General features: G+C 38.2%; 2 protein-coding genes across 2 annotated transcripts in view; one reads left to right on the top strand and one right to left on the bottom strand.

Annotated features, from left to right (window-relative positions):
- The window catches only part of clos (closca), a 50,608-nt gene that overhangs the window by 19,167 nt on the left and 13,342 nt on the right, over positions 1 to 18,099 (bottom strand). Inside the window, exons 2-10 of the mRNA XM_073955437.1 lie at positions 15,605 to 15,762; positions 14,823 to 15,482; positions 14,433 to 14,750; positions 6,741 to 6,827; positions 5,898 to 6,674; positions 5,348 to 5,835; positions 4,496 to 5,112; positions 4,044 to 4,435; positions 3,822 to 3,988 (exon numbers count right to left, since the gene is read on the bottom strand). Of these exons, the coding sequence (XP_073811538.1) occupies positions 3,822 to 3,988; positions 4,044 to 4,435; positions 4,496 to 5,112; positions 5,348 to 5,835; positions 5,898 to 6,674; positions 6,741 to 6,827; positions 14,433 to 14,750; positions 14,823 to 15,482; positions 15,605 to 15,762 (3,664 nt within the window). The remainder of the gene's footprint in view (positions 1 to 3,821; positions 3,989 to 4,043; positions 4,436 to 4,495; positions 5,113 to 5,347; positions 5,836 to 5,897; positions 6,675 to 6,740; positions 6,828 to 14,432; positions 14,751 to 14,822; positions 15,483 to 15,604; positions 15,763 to 18,099) is intronic.
- On the top strand, positions 1,933 to 16,840 carry LOC141386591 (RWD domain-containing protein 2A). Its single transcript, XM_073955441.1, has 3 exons — positions 1,933 to 1,976; positions 2,035 to 2,073; positions 15,857 to 16,840. The coding sequence occupies exons 1-3, from the start codon at positions 1,948 to 1,950 to the stop codon at positions 16,755 to 16,757; spliced, it is 969 nt and encodes a 322-aa protein (XP_073811542.1). The 5' UTR covers positions 1,933 to 1,947; the 3' UTR covers positions 16,758 to 16,840.

Here is an 18,099-nt window from a genome sequence, read left to right as displayed (position 1 = left end):
TGTTTTATCTTCATGTGCCGGTCGAGATTCCATGAGACCCTCCGGCAATGCTCAACGACTATTGTCAAACAATAGTTGCAAGTGGCTCTTTGGAAACCAGCTTCCTTGAAGTGTAGCCAAACTGAACTGGTTTTTGTTTTTGAAGACATATTTTTTAATTTGATGTACACTCGGTATGAAATAACGCTCAAAAAACTGTTTTTAACTGATTCATCATTACAAGGCTGACGCATTTGACTTAACGCCGCCATTACTGAGTTGCTTTGTCAGCCGTTCTCATTTAGGTATTGGTAACACTTTACACGACGTATGTAGTACTGAACTAGATCACACAACAAACAGAATTGGTAATCGTTCATCAACCAAACATAGTTCACTGAACTATAATGAACTATATTTGCTGACATAGTTCATACGCTCTTTTCAATGAATCGTTCAACTGAACTAGTTCGTTCATGAACTATACAACTCTACTCCAATTCTCTTTTGATAAAGGGGTGTTTACACTAGCCATCAATGTCATATGACACGGAATAAAAACATTCCATCTCTGCCCACACAGACAATGTGGAAACGTAATTTCACTGCATTAAGGCATTCTTGCTTAAGTCATATCTGGTAAAAGACTAAAGACCAAGTTCGACCTAATTCAAATGTGATTGATGGCTAGTGTAAACACCCCTTAAGTAAGTCGATAGACAGACTAGCACGATTTCAACATGGCGACTTCAAATTTATAGGCGAGGGGTATGAAGTAGCGAATCCCATGTACATACATGGTTTTCTGTGTCTGTTGTGTTGCCTCTTCTTGTTATTCGTTGCAAGTTCTTTTTCTTCCATTTTCTTTCATTTTTATTTTCGCAAGCAAACATTAACTAAAAAACAAGCATAAAAAGATTTAAAAAACATTTGATTAATGAAAGAGTGAACATTTAACTATTAATATTAATTTAATTTTGAATGCTAATTATTTTGTGTTTTTTTAGTTTATCTATGTTTTTTCGTTTTTATTGGTATGGGAAACACAACAAAAGCGAATGGTAAAATGAAGAGGACACGCAAAATTCTTAAATTTCACCTTAACGAGTGTGGACACTAACGAAACTTGAAAATAAACTTTAACGAAATTGGTTTTAAGAAACCTTGCTAGTCTGATCAACGACTAAAAGAAGGTCTGGGGCCACACAAGAGTAATTTCAATGAATTTTGACATGAAACTTTGTTTTTTGGGAAAAACACATAATTTCAAGAAACTAGTGCACACGGTTTCGTGTGTTCTGCAATTTTGTTTTGTTGCAATATTCGTATGAAACAAAGAGACCATTTTATTTTACATTTTATTTTACTTTTATATCAAAATTTCAATGAAATTACTCATAGTATGGCCTGGGACAAGAAGAAAATATGTAAATATTTTCCGTTGTCCATAAAATAGGTCTGTACGATAATCCAAAAATTCGTACAAATTCGTATAAATTTTTACTGAATGCTGTTCGATAACAAAATTATCCAGCAAAAAAGAGCGAGTTTGGAGAGAGTTTTGTGACTGAGAACTTGCAAAATTTTGCAAATATTTGCAAGTCTGATCAGCTGACTTTTAATCGCCTGGTCAATGTAAACAACTCGAAATGTTAACATTTTTGACCAAGAAAATTTCACAATTTCACATTTTTTAGATTCTAAAACGTTGTGGATAGGATTAAAGCACTAAATAAGTAAACTGCAATTTTAAAATTTATGTTTTTGTTCCGTTTGGTTTAAAATATCAAAGGAAACAAAAACAAATTTCATATACTTTCGGAAACAGCTGACTTTCTTGCAAGTTTTTGCAAAATGCTGTTCGATAACTTTCTGAAATTTTTCTTGCTTGAGAGAGTAAAATTTACTGAGAGAGGTTGCTGGAACTGACTGAGTAATTATTGCTGGGAAAGTTATCGTACACACCTAATGTCTCAATCTACTGTCATCAATGCAAGGTGAGTTTTCTCTCGTAACTGAAGAAGAAGAATTTAATCGACAATTTTGTTTTGCTAGGCTTTTTTGGTACGTGTTTTTGGAAATTTGGGGTAACAGGTGAGAAATGTAACATTTCTTTTTAAATATTTTTATGAACATTGTACAAATTCTAATATCTTTCAAAGGAGATAACGTAAATGAATGGAGGAACAAGTGTCGTTTAGGGGCACCTCTGGGATCGGTCCGAAATTTTTACCATAGGTAGCCCTTGGGACCCTGATTCCAACGATATATAATTTTCCGGGGGGAAGTCCATACTTCCCGAGATATGGGTCTTGACATTTCGGAAATTTCGTACTTTCACACCTTTAGGTTGTTTAGGGGCACCTCTCGGATCGGGCTGAAATTTTTACAGTAGATAGCCCTAGGCATCCTGAATACAACGATATATAATTTTCCGGGGGGAAGTCCATACTTCCCGAGATATGGGTCTTGACTTTTTTACTTTTACCACCATTATTTTTAAAACCTATGCAATATGGGACTCGTTTTAAATCTCACGAAGAGTACTTTCCAATGCCACCAATAATTAACGATGGTAATTAGATTTTCTAATAATAATTTATTAAGTTATTATTGGGCTACATGATCAGAACTCTCTTTTAAATTGAAAGTGTTCTTAAGTAGACGGCCTTCGGCCGGGGATTTAAGACTTTCTCCTATGGACAGGGCCAAAAGTGTGCTACGCGATCAAAACTCTCTTTTAAATTGAAAGTGTTCTTAAGTAGCCGGCCTTCGGCCGGGGATTTAAGACTTTCTCCTATGGACAGGGTCAAAAGTGGGCTACGCGATCAAAACTCTCTTTTAAATTGAAAGTGTGCTTAAGTAGCCGGCCTTCGGCCGGGGATTTAAGACTTTCTCCTATGGACAGGGTCAAAAGTGGGCTACGCGATCAAAACTCTCTTTTAAATTGAAAGTGTTCTTAAGTAGCCGGCCTTCGGCCGGGGATTTAAGACTTTCTCCTATGGACAGGGTCAAAAGTGGGCTACGCGATCAAAAGGAGAAAGAAAAGGCGGCATTGGAAAGTACTCTTCGTGAGCTTTAAAACGAGTCCCATATTGCATAGGTTTTAAAAATAATGGTGGTAAAAGTAAAAAAGTCAAGACCCATATCTCGGGAAGTATGGACTTCCCCCCGGAAAATTATATATCGTTGTATTCAGGATGCCTAGGGCTATCTACTGTAAAAATTTCAGCCCGATCCGAGAGGTGCCCCTAAACAACCTAAAGGTGTGAAAGTACGAAATTTCCGAAATGTCAAGACCCATATCTCGGGAAGTATGGACTTCCCCCCGGAAAATTATATATCGTTGGAATCAGGGTCCCAAGGGCTACCTATGGTAAAAATTTCGGACCGATCCGAGAGGTGCCCCTAAACAACCTAAAGGTGTGAAAGTACGAAATTTCCGAAATGTCAAGACCCATATCTCGGGAAGTATGGACTTCCCCCCGGAAAATTATATATCGTTGTATTCAGGATGCCAAGGGCTATCTACTGTAAAAATTTCAGCCCGATCCGAGAGGTGCCCCTAAACGACATTTAAGCCTGAATGGATTAGTGTTTGTTATGGTGAAAAGAAACATTTCCTATAAGTCACTGTTTAAAATAGATAGCATTTATACAATTACAGGTATTGGTGATTGTAAGTGGGCTAAAACCTTGACAGGACCTAGAGAATTGTATTTATCGTTTAGGTGTCAGAGGGCAACTGAACAAATTGGTCAGTGAATTGTTTTCCTGTTCCCTCTTTTCCTAGTTTTATTACTAAAAACTGCGACTGGCCGGAACTAATATACAAAACTCACCTCTTTTTATCGATTATGGGTCCAAAAAGTTGGACATTATTCACATGAAGATCTCCCGCAAAGGTGGCAGTCTCGGCCAAAACCACTTGACTTGCAACATTTTGCATTTTCGTTTTGCTAAAGTAATTCTCTTTAACGAATGTCAAATCCATGTTATTCATTGGACCCTAAAAGAAAAACATGATAATAACAAAAAAATTGAAAAAAGAAACAACAACTTACCTCAAATTCCAGCAAACCCTCAAAATAGGCATTATCAATTTCAACATTTTGAGGCAGGACAACATTTTCATTTGCCAACCATACCGTGTCCAATGTTTTTGCTATATTATGTTTATTTAAGGTACGATATACAGGTGGACCTTGCTTTAAATAGGCATTCTCCACAATTAGCTGTTGATTATAATCATTTTGGAGATAATTCCTTAAGGCTTGGACGTGAATATTTTTAATTATTGTAACATTCAAGGGTTCTTCCAAAACTTCCAAATCACCCTCAATGGTAAGGGGATGCAGAACATGTTGTATTTCATTGTGGCACATAAACTCTTCTGGCACATAGTGGTGATTAAGGGTTTGGGTGGTTAAACCGGAAGAAATGTCAATGGGATTTTCTGGAAGAAAAGGAGAATCGGAATTATTTAAATTTTCTTTTTATAGGAAATTCCACTTACCAAACACCATTTCATTTAAAAATTCATCTCTATTAATCCAATAGGTTTTCGTATAGAGATCGTTAATGGTATACCCATTTATATTTCCCTGAACATGTATACCATTTTCTGCCTCCACCGAACCCAGTGTTTGAGGCACCAGAAATACCTGTTGCTTGGCATACTTCTGTAACCATGTCTTACCAAACTCCTCAGCTTTTATGTCATTTAATTTACCATAAAATGTTAGTGTGGTTACATTCATCGGGTAATTGAATTTAAAATTCCCCACATATTTGATATTACCCTCCAGCTGCAGTAGATTCCTTTCAATCTCTTCTATATTCCTCTCATTTATGGTGGAATTTAATATTAAATTTTTCACATAGATGGAACCATGAAATTTTTGATTTTTTGTAAACACCTCTTGTTGTGTGGGTGCACTACGTGATTTTTGCCGATAAATATCGACGATATCTTGTTGAAATATTCTATTATTGGTATTGAGATTATCAACTTTTAATGTTTGTACTTTGAGGTTATCTACGATTAAATTGCCATTTATTGTTTGGTTTGTGGATTTCGTTAGATAATCTGAGATGTTGTGATTGTTTATTAGAATTGATGGACTGTTGATGCTGAAAATAATGTAGAGATTCGAAATAGCTGTAAATAGTATTGTTCTATGTTGAACTTGTCATATAAATTGGGTATTTATTGGTATTCCCTGCTAACAAACCGTTAGACATCACGGAGTTTTCCGATTACTACTTTGAAGAACTGTCTCTTTCATGGGATCTTTGACCCAGGTGATCCAGGTAATCTATCATATTGTCAATTACAGTCGTGATAGTGTTAAATCCTCCAACTTACCTGTTGGCTGAAATTTTCCCCAACTTCATTGGCACGGCAATTGTTTGATTATTGTTACGCAGAAATGCATTCTTTTCCAGTTTTTCCACATCGATACCGTTGAGATTCTTAAACTCGCTGAAACCTCGGCTTATTTCCAAAGAACCCGTAAAATGCTTTTCACCCTCCACAATTTGTATTTCATCTTGATTGAGTTTAACGAGTTTTTGTAAATCATTACGATTTACAAAACTCACCAAAGTATTGTTGGCCTTGATGGGGTGGAGAAATTTCAATTTCACATCCTCCATACGGTTATTCATTCGTATGCCATTATCGAGAGTTTGTTTCACAGACATTTTTTCGCGTAAATCAATGATATCTCCTGTTTTTAGGGATTGCAGGATATCAACATCGCCGTTTATCATAAAGTCACCATGCAGAATAAGGGGTTGATGTATGGCTTTATTAGGTGTTATGGATTCCAGGTGTTTACCCAACATTTGACCCTGGGAATAACAAGAATTAATTTATTTGTGAAATAAGCATCTTACATGTCCGCTCAACTTACCGCAATTGTTATGGGTTCCATAACCTTAACATTACGCATACTTTTCGGACCCTCAATGACCTGAGTCTCATTTGATCTACGCAGTAGAACATCAAGTTTACCCTGTAGCACTGGAACATTATTCAGACGTTCATTGATTTGTACCGCTTTGGCCTTAATTGGTTGGGCAAATTGTATATCCTGATTTATCGTAAATTCCCCAGCATCTATGGGTATTAGGTTACTTAAATGTTGTTGATTTACCACGTTACTGGTCACCGCTAGGCGGGGAGTTTCTAAATTCTTAATTTTTATTGTAGGAGCATTTATAAATTGTTCTTCGGCTTCACGTTTCAGCGAATCATTGAGCAAATCATTCCACGTGTATTCATTTAATTTCCCATTAATATTTAGATTTCTTATCATTAGTACCTCATTGTCTTCCATATAATTTTGATCTGCACCAGAGGAAGTTCTCTCCTTAACATCGGGTTTTAGGAAGTTTTCAAAAATTGTTATTTTGTCGGCATGAATTTCTTTGAACACAGGATTTTCACTTCGAATCCCATTTACCATTTTTGCCTCAAGTTTTTGGTTGATTGTCAGTTCCCCAATATTTAATGTGTCGTAATCATACTCTGAATCTTCCAAGTTCGCTTCATGATATCCTCCCATGTCAATGTGACGTTTAGTGGGGTGTTTTTGTGCCAGTTCATTTTCAAGCAACTCCAAGCCCTGATTTATGTACCACAGAGATTTCCAATAATTTTCGGACATTTTTCTTTTGGGATAAAGCAACTGTTTCAAAAAGCAGGGAAGGAGAATCATTAAGTGAAAAAAAATTCAAATTGTGGAAAAACTGACCGATTCAGTGGAGACGGTGTTGATATTTGAAACGGCTATGTCTCTTTTGATTTTCGCATCATAGGTTTCCAGAATCCTACGCTTATTCTGGAAAAGAAAGAAAATATCTATTGTAATTATTCTATAAAAAGTAAAGACCCTTTCTTCCTTCTTAAGACCCTTTAAAAGGAAAGGCTCTTAACTTTCCTAAGGAAAAGTTACTTCGTAAGACCCTTTCCTAAGGAGAGTGTGCTTCATAACACCCATTCCTAAGGAAAGGGTGCTTCGTAATACCATTTCCTAAGGAAAGGGTGCTTCGTAATACCATTTCCTAAGGAAAGGGTGCTTCGTTTTACCATTTCCTAAGGAAAGGGTGCTTCGTAATACCATTTCCTAAGGAAAGGGTGCTTCGTAATACCATTTCCTAAGGAAAGGGTGCTTCGTAATACCATTTCCTAAGGAAAGGGTGCTTCGTAATACCATTTCCTAAGGAAAGGGTGCTTCGTAATACCATTTCCTAAGGAAAGGGTGCTTCGTAATACCATTTCCTAAGGAAAGGGTGCTTCGTAATACCATTTCCTAAGGAAAGGGTGCTTCGTAATACCATTTCCTAAGGAAAGGGTGCTTCGTAATACCATTTCCTAAGGAAAGGGTGCTTCGTAATACCATTTCCTAAGGAAAGGGTGCTTCGTAATACCATTTCCTAAGGAAAGGGTGCTTCGTAATACCATTTCCTAAGGAAAGGGTGCTTCGTAATACCATTTCCTAAGGAAAGGGTGCTTCGTAATACCATTTCCTAAGGAAAGGGTGCTTCGTAATACCATTTCCTAAGGAAAGGGTGCTTCGTAATACCATTTCCTAAGGAAAGGGTGCTTCGTAATACCATTTCCTAAGGAAAGGGTGCTTCGTAATACCATTTCCTAAGGAAAGGGTGCTTCGTAATACCATTTCCTAAGGAAAGGGTGCTTCGTAATACCATTTCCTAAGGAAAGGGTGCTTCGTAATACCATTTCCTAAGGAAAGGGTGCTTCGTAATACCATTTCCTAAGGAAAGGGTGCTTCGTAATACCATTTCCTAAGGAAAGGGTGCTTCGTAATACCATTTCCTAAGGAAAGGGTGCTTCGTAATACCATTTCCTAAGGAAAGGGTGCTTCGTAATACCATTTCCTAAGGAAAGGGTGCTTCGTAATACCATTTCCTAAGGAAAGGGTGCTTCGTAATACCATTTCCTAAGGAAAGGGTGCTTCGTAATACCATTTCCTAAGGAAAGGGTGCTTCGTAATACCATTTCCTAAGGAAAGGGTGCTTCGTAATACCATTTCCTAAGGAAAGGGTGCTTCGTAATACCATTTCCTAAGGAAAGGGTGCTTCGTAATACCATTTCCTAAGGAAAGGGTGCTTCGTAATACCATTTCCTAAGGAAAGGGTGCTTCGTAATACCATTTCCTAAGGAAAGGGTGCTTCGTAATACCATTTCCTAAGGAAAGGGTGCTTCGTAATACCATTTCCTAAGGAAAGGGTGCTTCGTAATACCATTTCCTAAGGAAAGGGTGCTTCGTAATACCATTTCCTAAGGAAAGGGTGCTTCGTAATACCATTTCCTAAGGAAAGGGTGCTTCGTAATACCATTTCCTAAGGAAAGGGTGCTTCGTAATACCATTTCCTAAGGAAAGGGTGCTTCGTAATACCATTTCCTAAGGAAAGGGTGCTTCGTAATACCATTTCCTAAGGAAAGGGTGCTTCGTAATAACATTTCCTAAGGAAAGGGTGCTTCGTAATAACATTTCCTAAGGAAAGGGTGCTTCGTAATACCATTTCCTAAGGAAAGGGTGCTTCGTAATACCATTTCCTAAGGAAAGGGTGCTTCGTAATACCATTTCCTAAGGAAAGGGTGCTTCGTAATACCATTTCCTAAGGAAAGGGTGCTTCGTAATACCATTTCCTAAGGAAAGGGTGCTTCGTAATACCATTTCCTAAGGAAAGGGTGCTTCGTAATACCATTTCCTAAGGAAAGGGTGCTTCGTAATACCATTTCCTAAGGAAAGGGTGCTTCGTAATACCATTTCCTAAGGAAAGGGTGCTTCGTAATAACATTTCCTAAGGAAAGGGTGCTTCGTAATACCATTTCCTAAGGAAAGGGTGCTTCGTAATACCATTTCCTAAGGAAAGGGTGCTTCGTAATACCATTTCCTAAGGAAAGGGTGCTTCGTAATACCATTTCCTAAGGAAAGGGTGCTTCGTAATACCATTTCCTAAGGAAAGGGTGCTTCGTAATACCATTTCCTAAGGAAAGGGTGCTTCGTAATACCATTTCCTAAGGAAAGGGTGCTTCGTATTACCATTTCCTAAGGAAAGGGTGCTTCGTAATACCATTTCCTAAGGAAAGGTGCTTCGTAATACCATTTCCTAAGGAAAGGGTGCTTCGTAATACCATTTCCTAAGGAAAGGGTGCTTCGTAATACCATTTCCTAAGGAAAGGGTGCTTCGTAATACCATTTCCTAAGGAAAGGGTGCTTCGTAATACCATTTCCTAAGGAAAGGGTGCTTCGTAATACCATTTCCTAAGGAAAGGGTGCTTCGTAATACCATTTCCTAAGGAAAGGGTGCTTCGTAATACCATTTCCTAAGGAAAGGGTGCTTCGTAATACCATTTCCTAAGGAAAGGGTGCTTCGTAATACCATTTCCTAAGGAAAGGGTGCTTCGTAATACCATTTCCTAAGGAAAGGGTGCTTCGTAATACCATTTCCTAAGGAAAGGGTGCTTCGTAATACCATTTCCTAAGGAAAGGGTGCTTCGTAATACCATTTCCTAAGGAAAGGGTGCTTCGTAATACCATTTCCTAAGGAAAGGGTGCTTCGTAATACCATTTCCTAAGAAAGGGTGCTTCGTAATACCATTTCCTAAGGAAAGGGTGCTTCGTAATACCATTTCCTAAGGAAAGGGTGCTTCGTAATACCATTTCCTAAGGAAAGGGTGCTTCGTAATACCATTTCCTAAGGAAAGGGTGCTTCGTAATACCATTTCCTAAGGAAAGGGTGCTTCGTAATACCATTTCCTAAGGAAAGGGTGCTTCGTAATACCATTTCCTAAGGAAAGGGTGCTTCGTAATACCATTTCCTAAGAAAGGGTGCTTCGTAATACCATTTCCTAAGGAAAGGGTGCTTCGTAATACCATTTCCTAAGGAAAGGGTGCTTCGTAATACCATTTCCTAAGGAAAGGGTGCTTCGTAATACCATTTCCTAAGGAAAGGGTGCTTCGTAATACCATTTCCTAAGGAAAGGGTGCTTCGTAATACCATTTCCTAAGGAAAGGGTGCTTCGTAATACCATTTCCTAAGGAAAGGGTGCTTCGTAATACCATTTCCTAAGGAAAGGGTGCTTCGTAATACCATTTCCTAAGGAAAGGGTGCTTCGTAATACCATTTCCTAAGGAAAGGGTGCTTCGTAATACCATTTCCTAAGGAAAGGGTGCTTCGTAATACCATTTCCTAAGGAAAGGGTGCTTCGTAATACCATTTCCTAAGGAAAGGGTGCTTCGTAATACCATTTCCTAAGGAAAGGGTGCTTCGTAATACCATTTCCTAAGGAAAGGGTGCTTCGTAATACCATTTCCTAAGGAAAGGGTGCTTCGTAATACCATTTCCTAAGGAAAGGGTGCTTCGTAATACCATTTCCTAAGGAAAGGGTGCTTCGTAATACCATTTCCTAAGGAAAGGGTGCTTCGTAATACCATTTCCTAAGGAAAGGGTGCTTCGTAATACCATTTCCTAAGGAAAGGGTGCTTCGTAATACCATTTCCTAAGGAAAGGGTGCTTCGTAATACCATTTCCTAAGGAAAGGGTGCTTCGTAATACCATTTCCTAAGGAAGGGTGCTTCGTAATACCATTTCCTAAGGAAAGGGTGCTTCGTAATACCATTTCCTAAGGAAAGGGTGCTTCGTAATACCATTTCCTAAGGAAAGGGTGCTTCGTAATACCATTTCCTAAGGAAAGGGTGCTTCGTAATACCATTTCCTAAGGAAAGGGTGCTTCGTAATACCATTTCCTAAGGAAAGGGTGCTTCGTAATACCATTTCCTAAGGAAAGGGTGCTTCGTAATACCATTTCCTAAGGAAAGGGTGCTTCGTAATACCATTTCCTAAGGAAAGGGTGCTTCGTAATACCATTTCCTAAGGAAAGGGTGCTTCGTAATACCATTTCCTAAGGAAAGGGTGCTTCGTAATACCATTTCCTAAGGAAAGGGTGCTTCGTAATACCATTTCCTAAGGAAAGGGTGCTTCGTAATACCATTTCCTAAGGAAAGGGTGCTTCGTAATACCATTTCCTAAGGAAAGGGTGCTTCGTAATACCATTTCCTAAGGAAAGGGTGCTTCGTAATACCATTTCCTAAGGAAAGGGTGCTTCGTAATACCATTTCCTAAGGAAAGGGTGCTTCGTAATACCATTTCCTAAGGAAAGGGTGCTTCGTAATAACATTTCCTAAGGAAAGGTGCTTCGTAATAACATTTCCTAAGGAAAGGGTGCTTCGTAATACCATTTCGCAAGACCCTTTAAAACGGAAAGGGTGCTTCTAAAGCCCCTTTACAAAGGAAAGGGTACTTCTAAAGACCCTTTAAAACGGAAAGGGTGCTTCTAAAGCCCCTTTACAAAGGAAAGGGTACTTCTAAAGACCCTTTTCAAAGGAAAGGGTGCTTCTACAGACCCTTTACAAAGGAAAGGGTGCTTCTACAGACCCTTTACAAAGGAAAGGGTGCTTCTACAGACCCTTTACAAAGGAAAGGGTGCTTCTAAAGACCCTTTACAAAGCAAAGGGTGCTTTTTAAGACACTTACCAAAGGAAAGGGTGCTTCTAAAGACCCTTTACAAACAAAGGGTGCTTTTTAAGACCCTTTTAAACGGAAATGGTGCTTTTTAAGACCCTTTAAAACGGAAAGAGTGCTTCTTAAGACCCTTTACAAAGGAAAGGGTACTTCTAAAGACCCTTTTCAAAGGAAAGGGTGCTTCTAAAGACCCTTTAAAACGGAAAGGGTGCTTCTTAACACCCTTTACAAAGGAAAGGGTACTTCTAAAGACCCTTTACAAAGGAAAGGGTGCTTCTAAAGACCCTTTACAAAGGAAAGGGTGCTTCTAAAGACCCTTTACAAAGGAAAGGGTGCTTCTAAAGACCCTTTACAAAGGAAAGGTTACTTCTAAAGACTCTTTACAAAGGAATGGGTGCTTCTACAGACCCTTTACAAAGGAAAGGGTGCTTCTACAGACCCTTTACAAAGGAAAGGGTGCTTCTAAAGACCCTTTACAAAGCAAAGGGTGCTTCTAAAGACCCTTTACAAAGCAAAGGGTGCTTTTAAGACACTTACCAAAGGAAAGGGTGCTTCTAAAGACCCTTTACAAAGCAAAGGGTGCTTCTAAAGACCCTTTACAAAGCAAAGGGTGCTTCTAAAGGCCCTTTACAAAGCAAAGGGTGCTTTTTAAGACACTTACCAAAGGAAAGGGTGCTTTTTAAGACACTTACCAAAGGAAAGGGTGCTTTTTAAGACACTTACCAAAGGAAAGGATGCTTCTTAGGACCCTTTCCTAAGGAAAGGGTGCTTCTAAAGACACTTGCCAAAGGAAAGGGTGCATTTTAAGACACTTTCCAAAGGAAAGGGTGCGTTTTAAGACAATTTCCAAAGGAAAGGGTGCTTTGCAAGACCCTTTCCTAGGGAAAGGGTGCTTCTAAAGACACTTGCCAAAGGAAAGGGTGCATTTTAAGACACTTTCCAAAGGAAAGGGTGCGTTTTAAGACAATTTCCAAAGGACAATTTCCAATGTAACTTTCTTTTAATAATTTATCCTATATTTAAAGTAAATAAGGCTGGGGAGCCAATATCATGGAATTATTTGAATTATCAGGAATATTACAATGCTATGTAATACGTATATTAGGCCAAGAAGGCTTCTGTGTTACAAGTGAAGAAATAAATAAATAAATAAATAAATAAATAAATAAAGGGTGCTTTGCAAGACCCTTTCCTAGGGAAAGGTTGCTTTGGAAGAATCTTTCCTAGGAAAGGGTGCTTTGGAAGACTCTTTCCTAGGAAAGGGTGCTTTGGAAGACTCATTCCTAGGAAAGGGTGCTTTGGAAGACTCTTTGCTAGGAAAGGGTGCTTTGGAAGACTCTTTGCTAGGAAAGGGTGCTTTGGAAAGGGTGCACCTTTTCCTTGGAAAATGGGTGTTTGGAAGAACCTTTCCTAAAGAAAAAGGTGCTTTGGAAGACCCTTTCCTAAGGAAATGGTGCTTCGTAAGACCCTTCCAAAGGAAAGGGTGCTTTGGAAGAACCTTTCCTAAGGAAAGGGTGCTTTGGAAGAACCTTTCCTAAGGAAAGGGTGCTTTGGAAGACCCTTTCCTAAGGAATGGGTGCTTTGGAAGACCCTTTCCTAAGGAATGGGTGCGTTGGAAGACCCTTTCCTAAGGATAGGGTGCTTCGTAAGACCCTTTCCTAAGGATAGGGTGCTTCGTAAGACCCTTTCCAAAGGAAAGGGTGCTTCTTAGGACCCTTTCCAAAGAAAAGGGCGCTTTTTAGAACATTTTCCAAGGGAAAGGGGGCTTCTTAAGGCCCTTTCCAAAGGAAAGGGTGCTTCTTAAGGCCTTTTCTAGGAAAATTGTGCTTAAGGCCCTTTTCCGGGGAAAGGGTTCTTCTTAAGGCCATTTTCCAAGGAAAAGGTGCTGCTTAAGGTCCTTTTCAGGGAAAGGGTGCTTTTTAAGTCCCTTTCCAGGGAAAGGGTGCTTCTTAAGGCCCTTTTCCATGGAATGGGTGCTTCTTAAAGACGTTTTCAGGGAATAAGGTGCTTCTTAAGGAACTTTCCAGGGAAAGGGTGCTTCTTAAGGCCCTTTATAAGGGAAAGGGTGCTTCTTTAGGCCCTTTTCAAGGGAAAGGGTGCTTCTTTAGGCCCTTTTCAAGGGAAAGGGTGCTTCTTTAGGCCCATTTCAAGGGAAAGGGTGCTTCTTTAGGCCCTTTTCAAGGGAAAGGGTGCTTTTTAGGCCCATTTCAAGGGAAAGGGTGCTTCTTTAGGCCCTTTTCAAGGGAAAGGGTGCTTCTTAAGGCCCTTTTCAAGGGAAAGGGTGCTTCTTCTTTTCAAGGGAAAGGATGCTTCTTAAGGCCCTTTTCCAGGGAAAGGGTGATTCTTAAGGCCCTTTTCCAGGGAAAGGCTGATTTTTAAGGCCCTTTTCCAGGGAAAGGGTGATTCTTAAGGCCCTTTTCCAGGGAAAGGCTGATTCTTAAGGCCCTTTTCCAGGGAAAGGCTGATTCTTAAGGCCCTTTTCCAGGGAAAGGCTGATTCTTAAGGCCCTTTTCCAGGGAAAGGCTGATTCTTAAGGCCCTTTTCCAGGGAAAGGCTGATTCTTAAGGCCCTTTTCGAGGGAATGGGTGGTTCGTCAGGCCCTTTTGGAGGGAAATAGTGGTTCGTCAGGCCCTTTTCGGGGGAAATAGTGGTTCGTCAGGCCCTTTTCCAGGAGAGGGGTTAGAAACTTTTACAGGGTGTGAGTCTCTCACAGAGCAATCTCTAAAATAAGTTTGTTTTACTTGAATCTCAAAACCATGGATTTTTTGGGGGACCAAAAATCCCAAATCATTAACGGGACAAGCAATGAGGACTTGGTTTTCTAGTCCCAATATTTATACCATACACAACAATGTAGAAAGGGTATTATAAGTTTGTTTTATATACCTTACCTGAACTTTTGTGGCCAATTCCTCAATTTCATTACTTTGAAATTTCCCGGATTCATGTTCAAGCCATTCAATGATTTCCCGTTCCAAACTCCGCAACTTCGTGTTGTCCTTGAAAACAGCTGCATATAAGACGGCTTGATCTTCCATTCGATATTGGTGGGTAATTAATAAATAAGGCACATTATTTTCCAGATATAAATGGAAGTTAAGACCCGTAAAATGCATTTGAGGATGATCTTTGAATTTTCCATTTTCAAATTGATAAACGTAAATATCATCCTCAGCACAGGATGCTACTAGAATGCAGGATTTGTGGAACTAAAAATGTAAACAAAAACAAATTAATTTCCTTACCCATTCAATTCCAATGAGGATTTTTATTTTGATTACCTGTAAGGCTTGGATTTTCTTCACTCTACTTAACTGCAATTCTTGGTAAGGTACAAATTCGTTACGGCTATTGAAAGCGTAGATAATGGAATTATTTTTCCCACTAAAAGCAAAAACTAAAAAGTGTTTTTTGTCTCTTTGATTTCCGGATAACTCAAAATACTCCACATCTATTGCTTTGGATGTTTGAAGTTTTTGAAACAATTCAAATTTTTGCAAAGTTTGAGAATACTTTAAAATTTCTGAATATTCACTACCGTCAACAGGCACGGCTATGAAGGCTTCTTCGTTGATTGTAAATGGTTTTAGTTGTATTGTATTATGGCCGCAGGGTATATTACCAAGGGGTTTGAAATTTGCATCCATTGACCATTTAAAGTATGGACATTTTGCTTCATTACCAGGAATTTGAAAGAGGAAGAATTCATTATTGCTAACATGCAGAATGTTGCGTTTCTCATTTTTGGAATGTAGGAATTGGATAAGCTTTATAACGTCTCCGCTTAGCTCATAAATTATGGAAGTTGCTTCGGTTTCTTGGTTATGTTGTGTTGAGTTTGCCAGGGCTATTGAAACATATCCTTTTCCATTGAATTCGACACAATCTAAAGACATCGCATTAGGTTGAGGGTAGCTGGCTATGTGGTCAAGGGTTGCATTCTGTAATTAAATTAATTTTTAGAGGGCTTTTAATTTTGAAGAACAAAAGATCCACAAAATAAATATAATTTTTTTCAATTTTTCAAAATTTTGAAAATTAGAAAAAAAATAATTTTACTTACCAATATTTTGTGCACAGTGAACTGCCTGGAACCCTTTTCATTATGATGTAAGACTGCAGCATATTTTTGCCCAGAATCCGTGTGAATGATACAAGTATCCAAAGGAAATGAAATTGCTAGGGAATCCAACTTCTTAAAACCCGTAAATACTTGAGGATCTAAAAAAGAAAGATTGTTTCATTGATGCTTAAATTGTTTCCATGGGTAGTCTTAGTTCTTTCAATATTTTAATGTCCCTTTTTCCTTTTTCAGTTCCACCATGGACGACCAATTGGAAATGTACAAGGAATGCATAGCCAAACAGCTGGAAGAAGTTGATATGCTATCATCAATCTATTGTAGTCCAGGTGAAATGCACATTTTCGATCCAGGTGTCATCAGTGATTTCAATGAGTTTCTACAGAATCCCACCACTCAAAATGTGATGACGTGCCTTAAAGCCCATCTTGATTTCCATATTAAGTTGCAATGTGGAAAACCCAACGATAAGCTAGAAGTACGCATAGAACTACCACACATGTATCCGTTGCTGGAAAATGCCATTGTTATTGTTCACACCCCGCTGCTAACGAAAAACAAAGAAATCTATTTGAAAAAAGAATTGGAAACCTACATTGAATCAATGGATAAAAGTGAAACATATATCTATCAGGTGCTGTCGTGGTTGCAAGATCAAATTGATGATTTGATTAAGCGAAATGCCAGTGAATTTGAAATTATACCCACCACTGTGACAAATCCCGAAGATGAACTCATAGATTTTGAACGTCTGTGGATCTACTCACATCACATCAAATCGAAAACAAAACGCCAGGAAATTGTTAAGGAGGCCCGCAATTTGGAGCTGAGTGGTTTTAGTCGTCCTGGTAAACCGGGTATTATTTGTGTAGAAGGAACCAAAGAAAATACACAGGAATTTTGGCGTACAATACGGGCCTATGGTTGGCAAAAGATATCACTGTGTAAAATTGAAACCGCCCGTAAACCCAAAGATAAGCTAGATAAGTTGCGGCGTTTTGAGGGATTCAAGGAACAGTTGTTCTGCGATGATATTGAAAATGCGGAAGCTGTTATGAATATGGCATTATTTTTGAAATATTTGGAAACCCATCATTCGGGGTATATGAAAAAAGAGTTATTTGGTATAGAATAAGAACAGATTAATGTATTTGTAAATATTGTTTATTGTTAATATTTTTTTTTTGTATTTTTTAATAATAAATTATTAAAATTTATGTGGCCATGTTTGGAGAAGCTGTGACACCAATGCCAAAGTTTAGGCCATTCTCATGGTAGAACAAGAAAAGGTAGCAGCAATACCCAGCTGACTGAACTGGGTTGTAGTGTTAGTGTCAAATTCCATTCGACATTTTATGTATTTATTTCTATGTTCGATGTATATTAGGGATATATATTTTTGAAGAACAAATTTATTCATCAGAAAAAAAAACTATTTCCCATAAAGACGGCTTCATATCATTGACATGTAACCTCCTCCAGGTCCGAACGACATGCCGCACACTAAAACACCGCTTATAGAGGCGGTACAATATTTGTTAATATGTGTGGTATTTTCTTAAACTTGAAAAGAATGAAGCCCTAATAAACATGTGCTTTTTTGTTTTCAAAAGCAAATGATTGAAACATCTTCTCTTTTTTCAATGAATTACCAGCGACCCGAAAGATTTTTGCAAGTATTCTACTTTCTGCGAGAAATTATGCATTTAGTGGAATGATATGGAAACATTCAAATTGAAAATCTAACGAGTTTTCATTCATGTTTTCCAAAATATTCAATCAAATGTGAAAAATTATTAGTTTTTTAAATTCCAATAATTTATAGACATTTCCTTGTTTTGTTTACATTTACGTTGACACTAAGGTTTACAAACAAAAACAAATTCCTTTGTGGTTGTTGTTCGAGTTGTATTTGTTGTAGTATTAACTTTACCTTGTATTTGTTCTACCATGGGCCATTCTAAAGTTTATTCTAAAGTATGATTTAAGTATATACAATAGGGGTTAACATACCATCTCTTCAAAATAAAATAAGGGGGAAGTAATTGATATAATTGAAATTCCAATCGGTTTGGTGGAAAAAACTATTAGCTACCATTCGTAAAACAGCAAGAAGATCATTTAACAAAGCTAATAAGACGAAACTCAAGCCTATAAGATGGTCCGGATGTCTATAAGATTAATTTGAATAAGATTTAATTTGAAATCGATTCGAAATCTAAGTGGCAACGCTATGCCTGAGTAGAGGTTATTTTTGGCGGCTGATAAATGTTTTTTAATTTCTTGCTGAAAAGTTGTGTAAAGTGTAACAAATCACAGTACATTCGCTAGTTTCCAGCATTACAAAAGATTCTGTAATAAAAATAGAAGGAATTCCTTTTTACTAAGCAATAATTTAATTGGAACATTCATATACGTGACATCGTGTTTTATTATTCCGTTGTTTGCTTTGTGCTGCCGTTCTTTAAGAAAGCATA

The sequence above is a fragment of the Musca autumnalis genome, unplaced genomic scaffold (assembly GCF_047663935.1).
Source record: "Musca autumnalis isolate F117 unplaced genomic scaffold, ASM4766393v1 scaffold_5, whole genome shotgun sequence".
NCBI classification, from domain to species: Eukaryota; Metazoa; Arthropoda; class Insecta; order Diptera; family Muscidae; genus Musca; species Musca autumnalis.
Note: the sequence above shows the minus strand (reverse complement) of the source record. Positions and strands in the feature narration are given on the sequence as shown.

Coding starts and splice junctions, on each gene's coding strand:
- LOC141386591 (XM_073955441.1), top strand. CDS start 1,948: ATGTCTCAATCTACTGTCATCAATGCAAG. Junction 1,977..2,034: donor TCTACTGTCATCAATGCAAG/GTGAGTTTTCTC, acceptor TTGTTTTGCTAG/GCTTTTTTGGTACGTGTTTT. Junction 2,074..15,856: donor TTGGAAATTTGGGGTAACAG/GTGAGAAATGTA, acceptor TTCCTTTTTCAG/TTCCACCATGGACGACCAAT.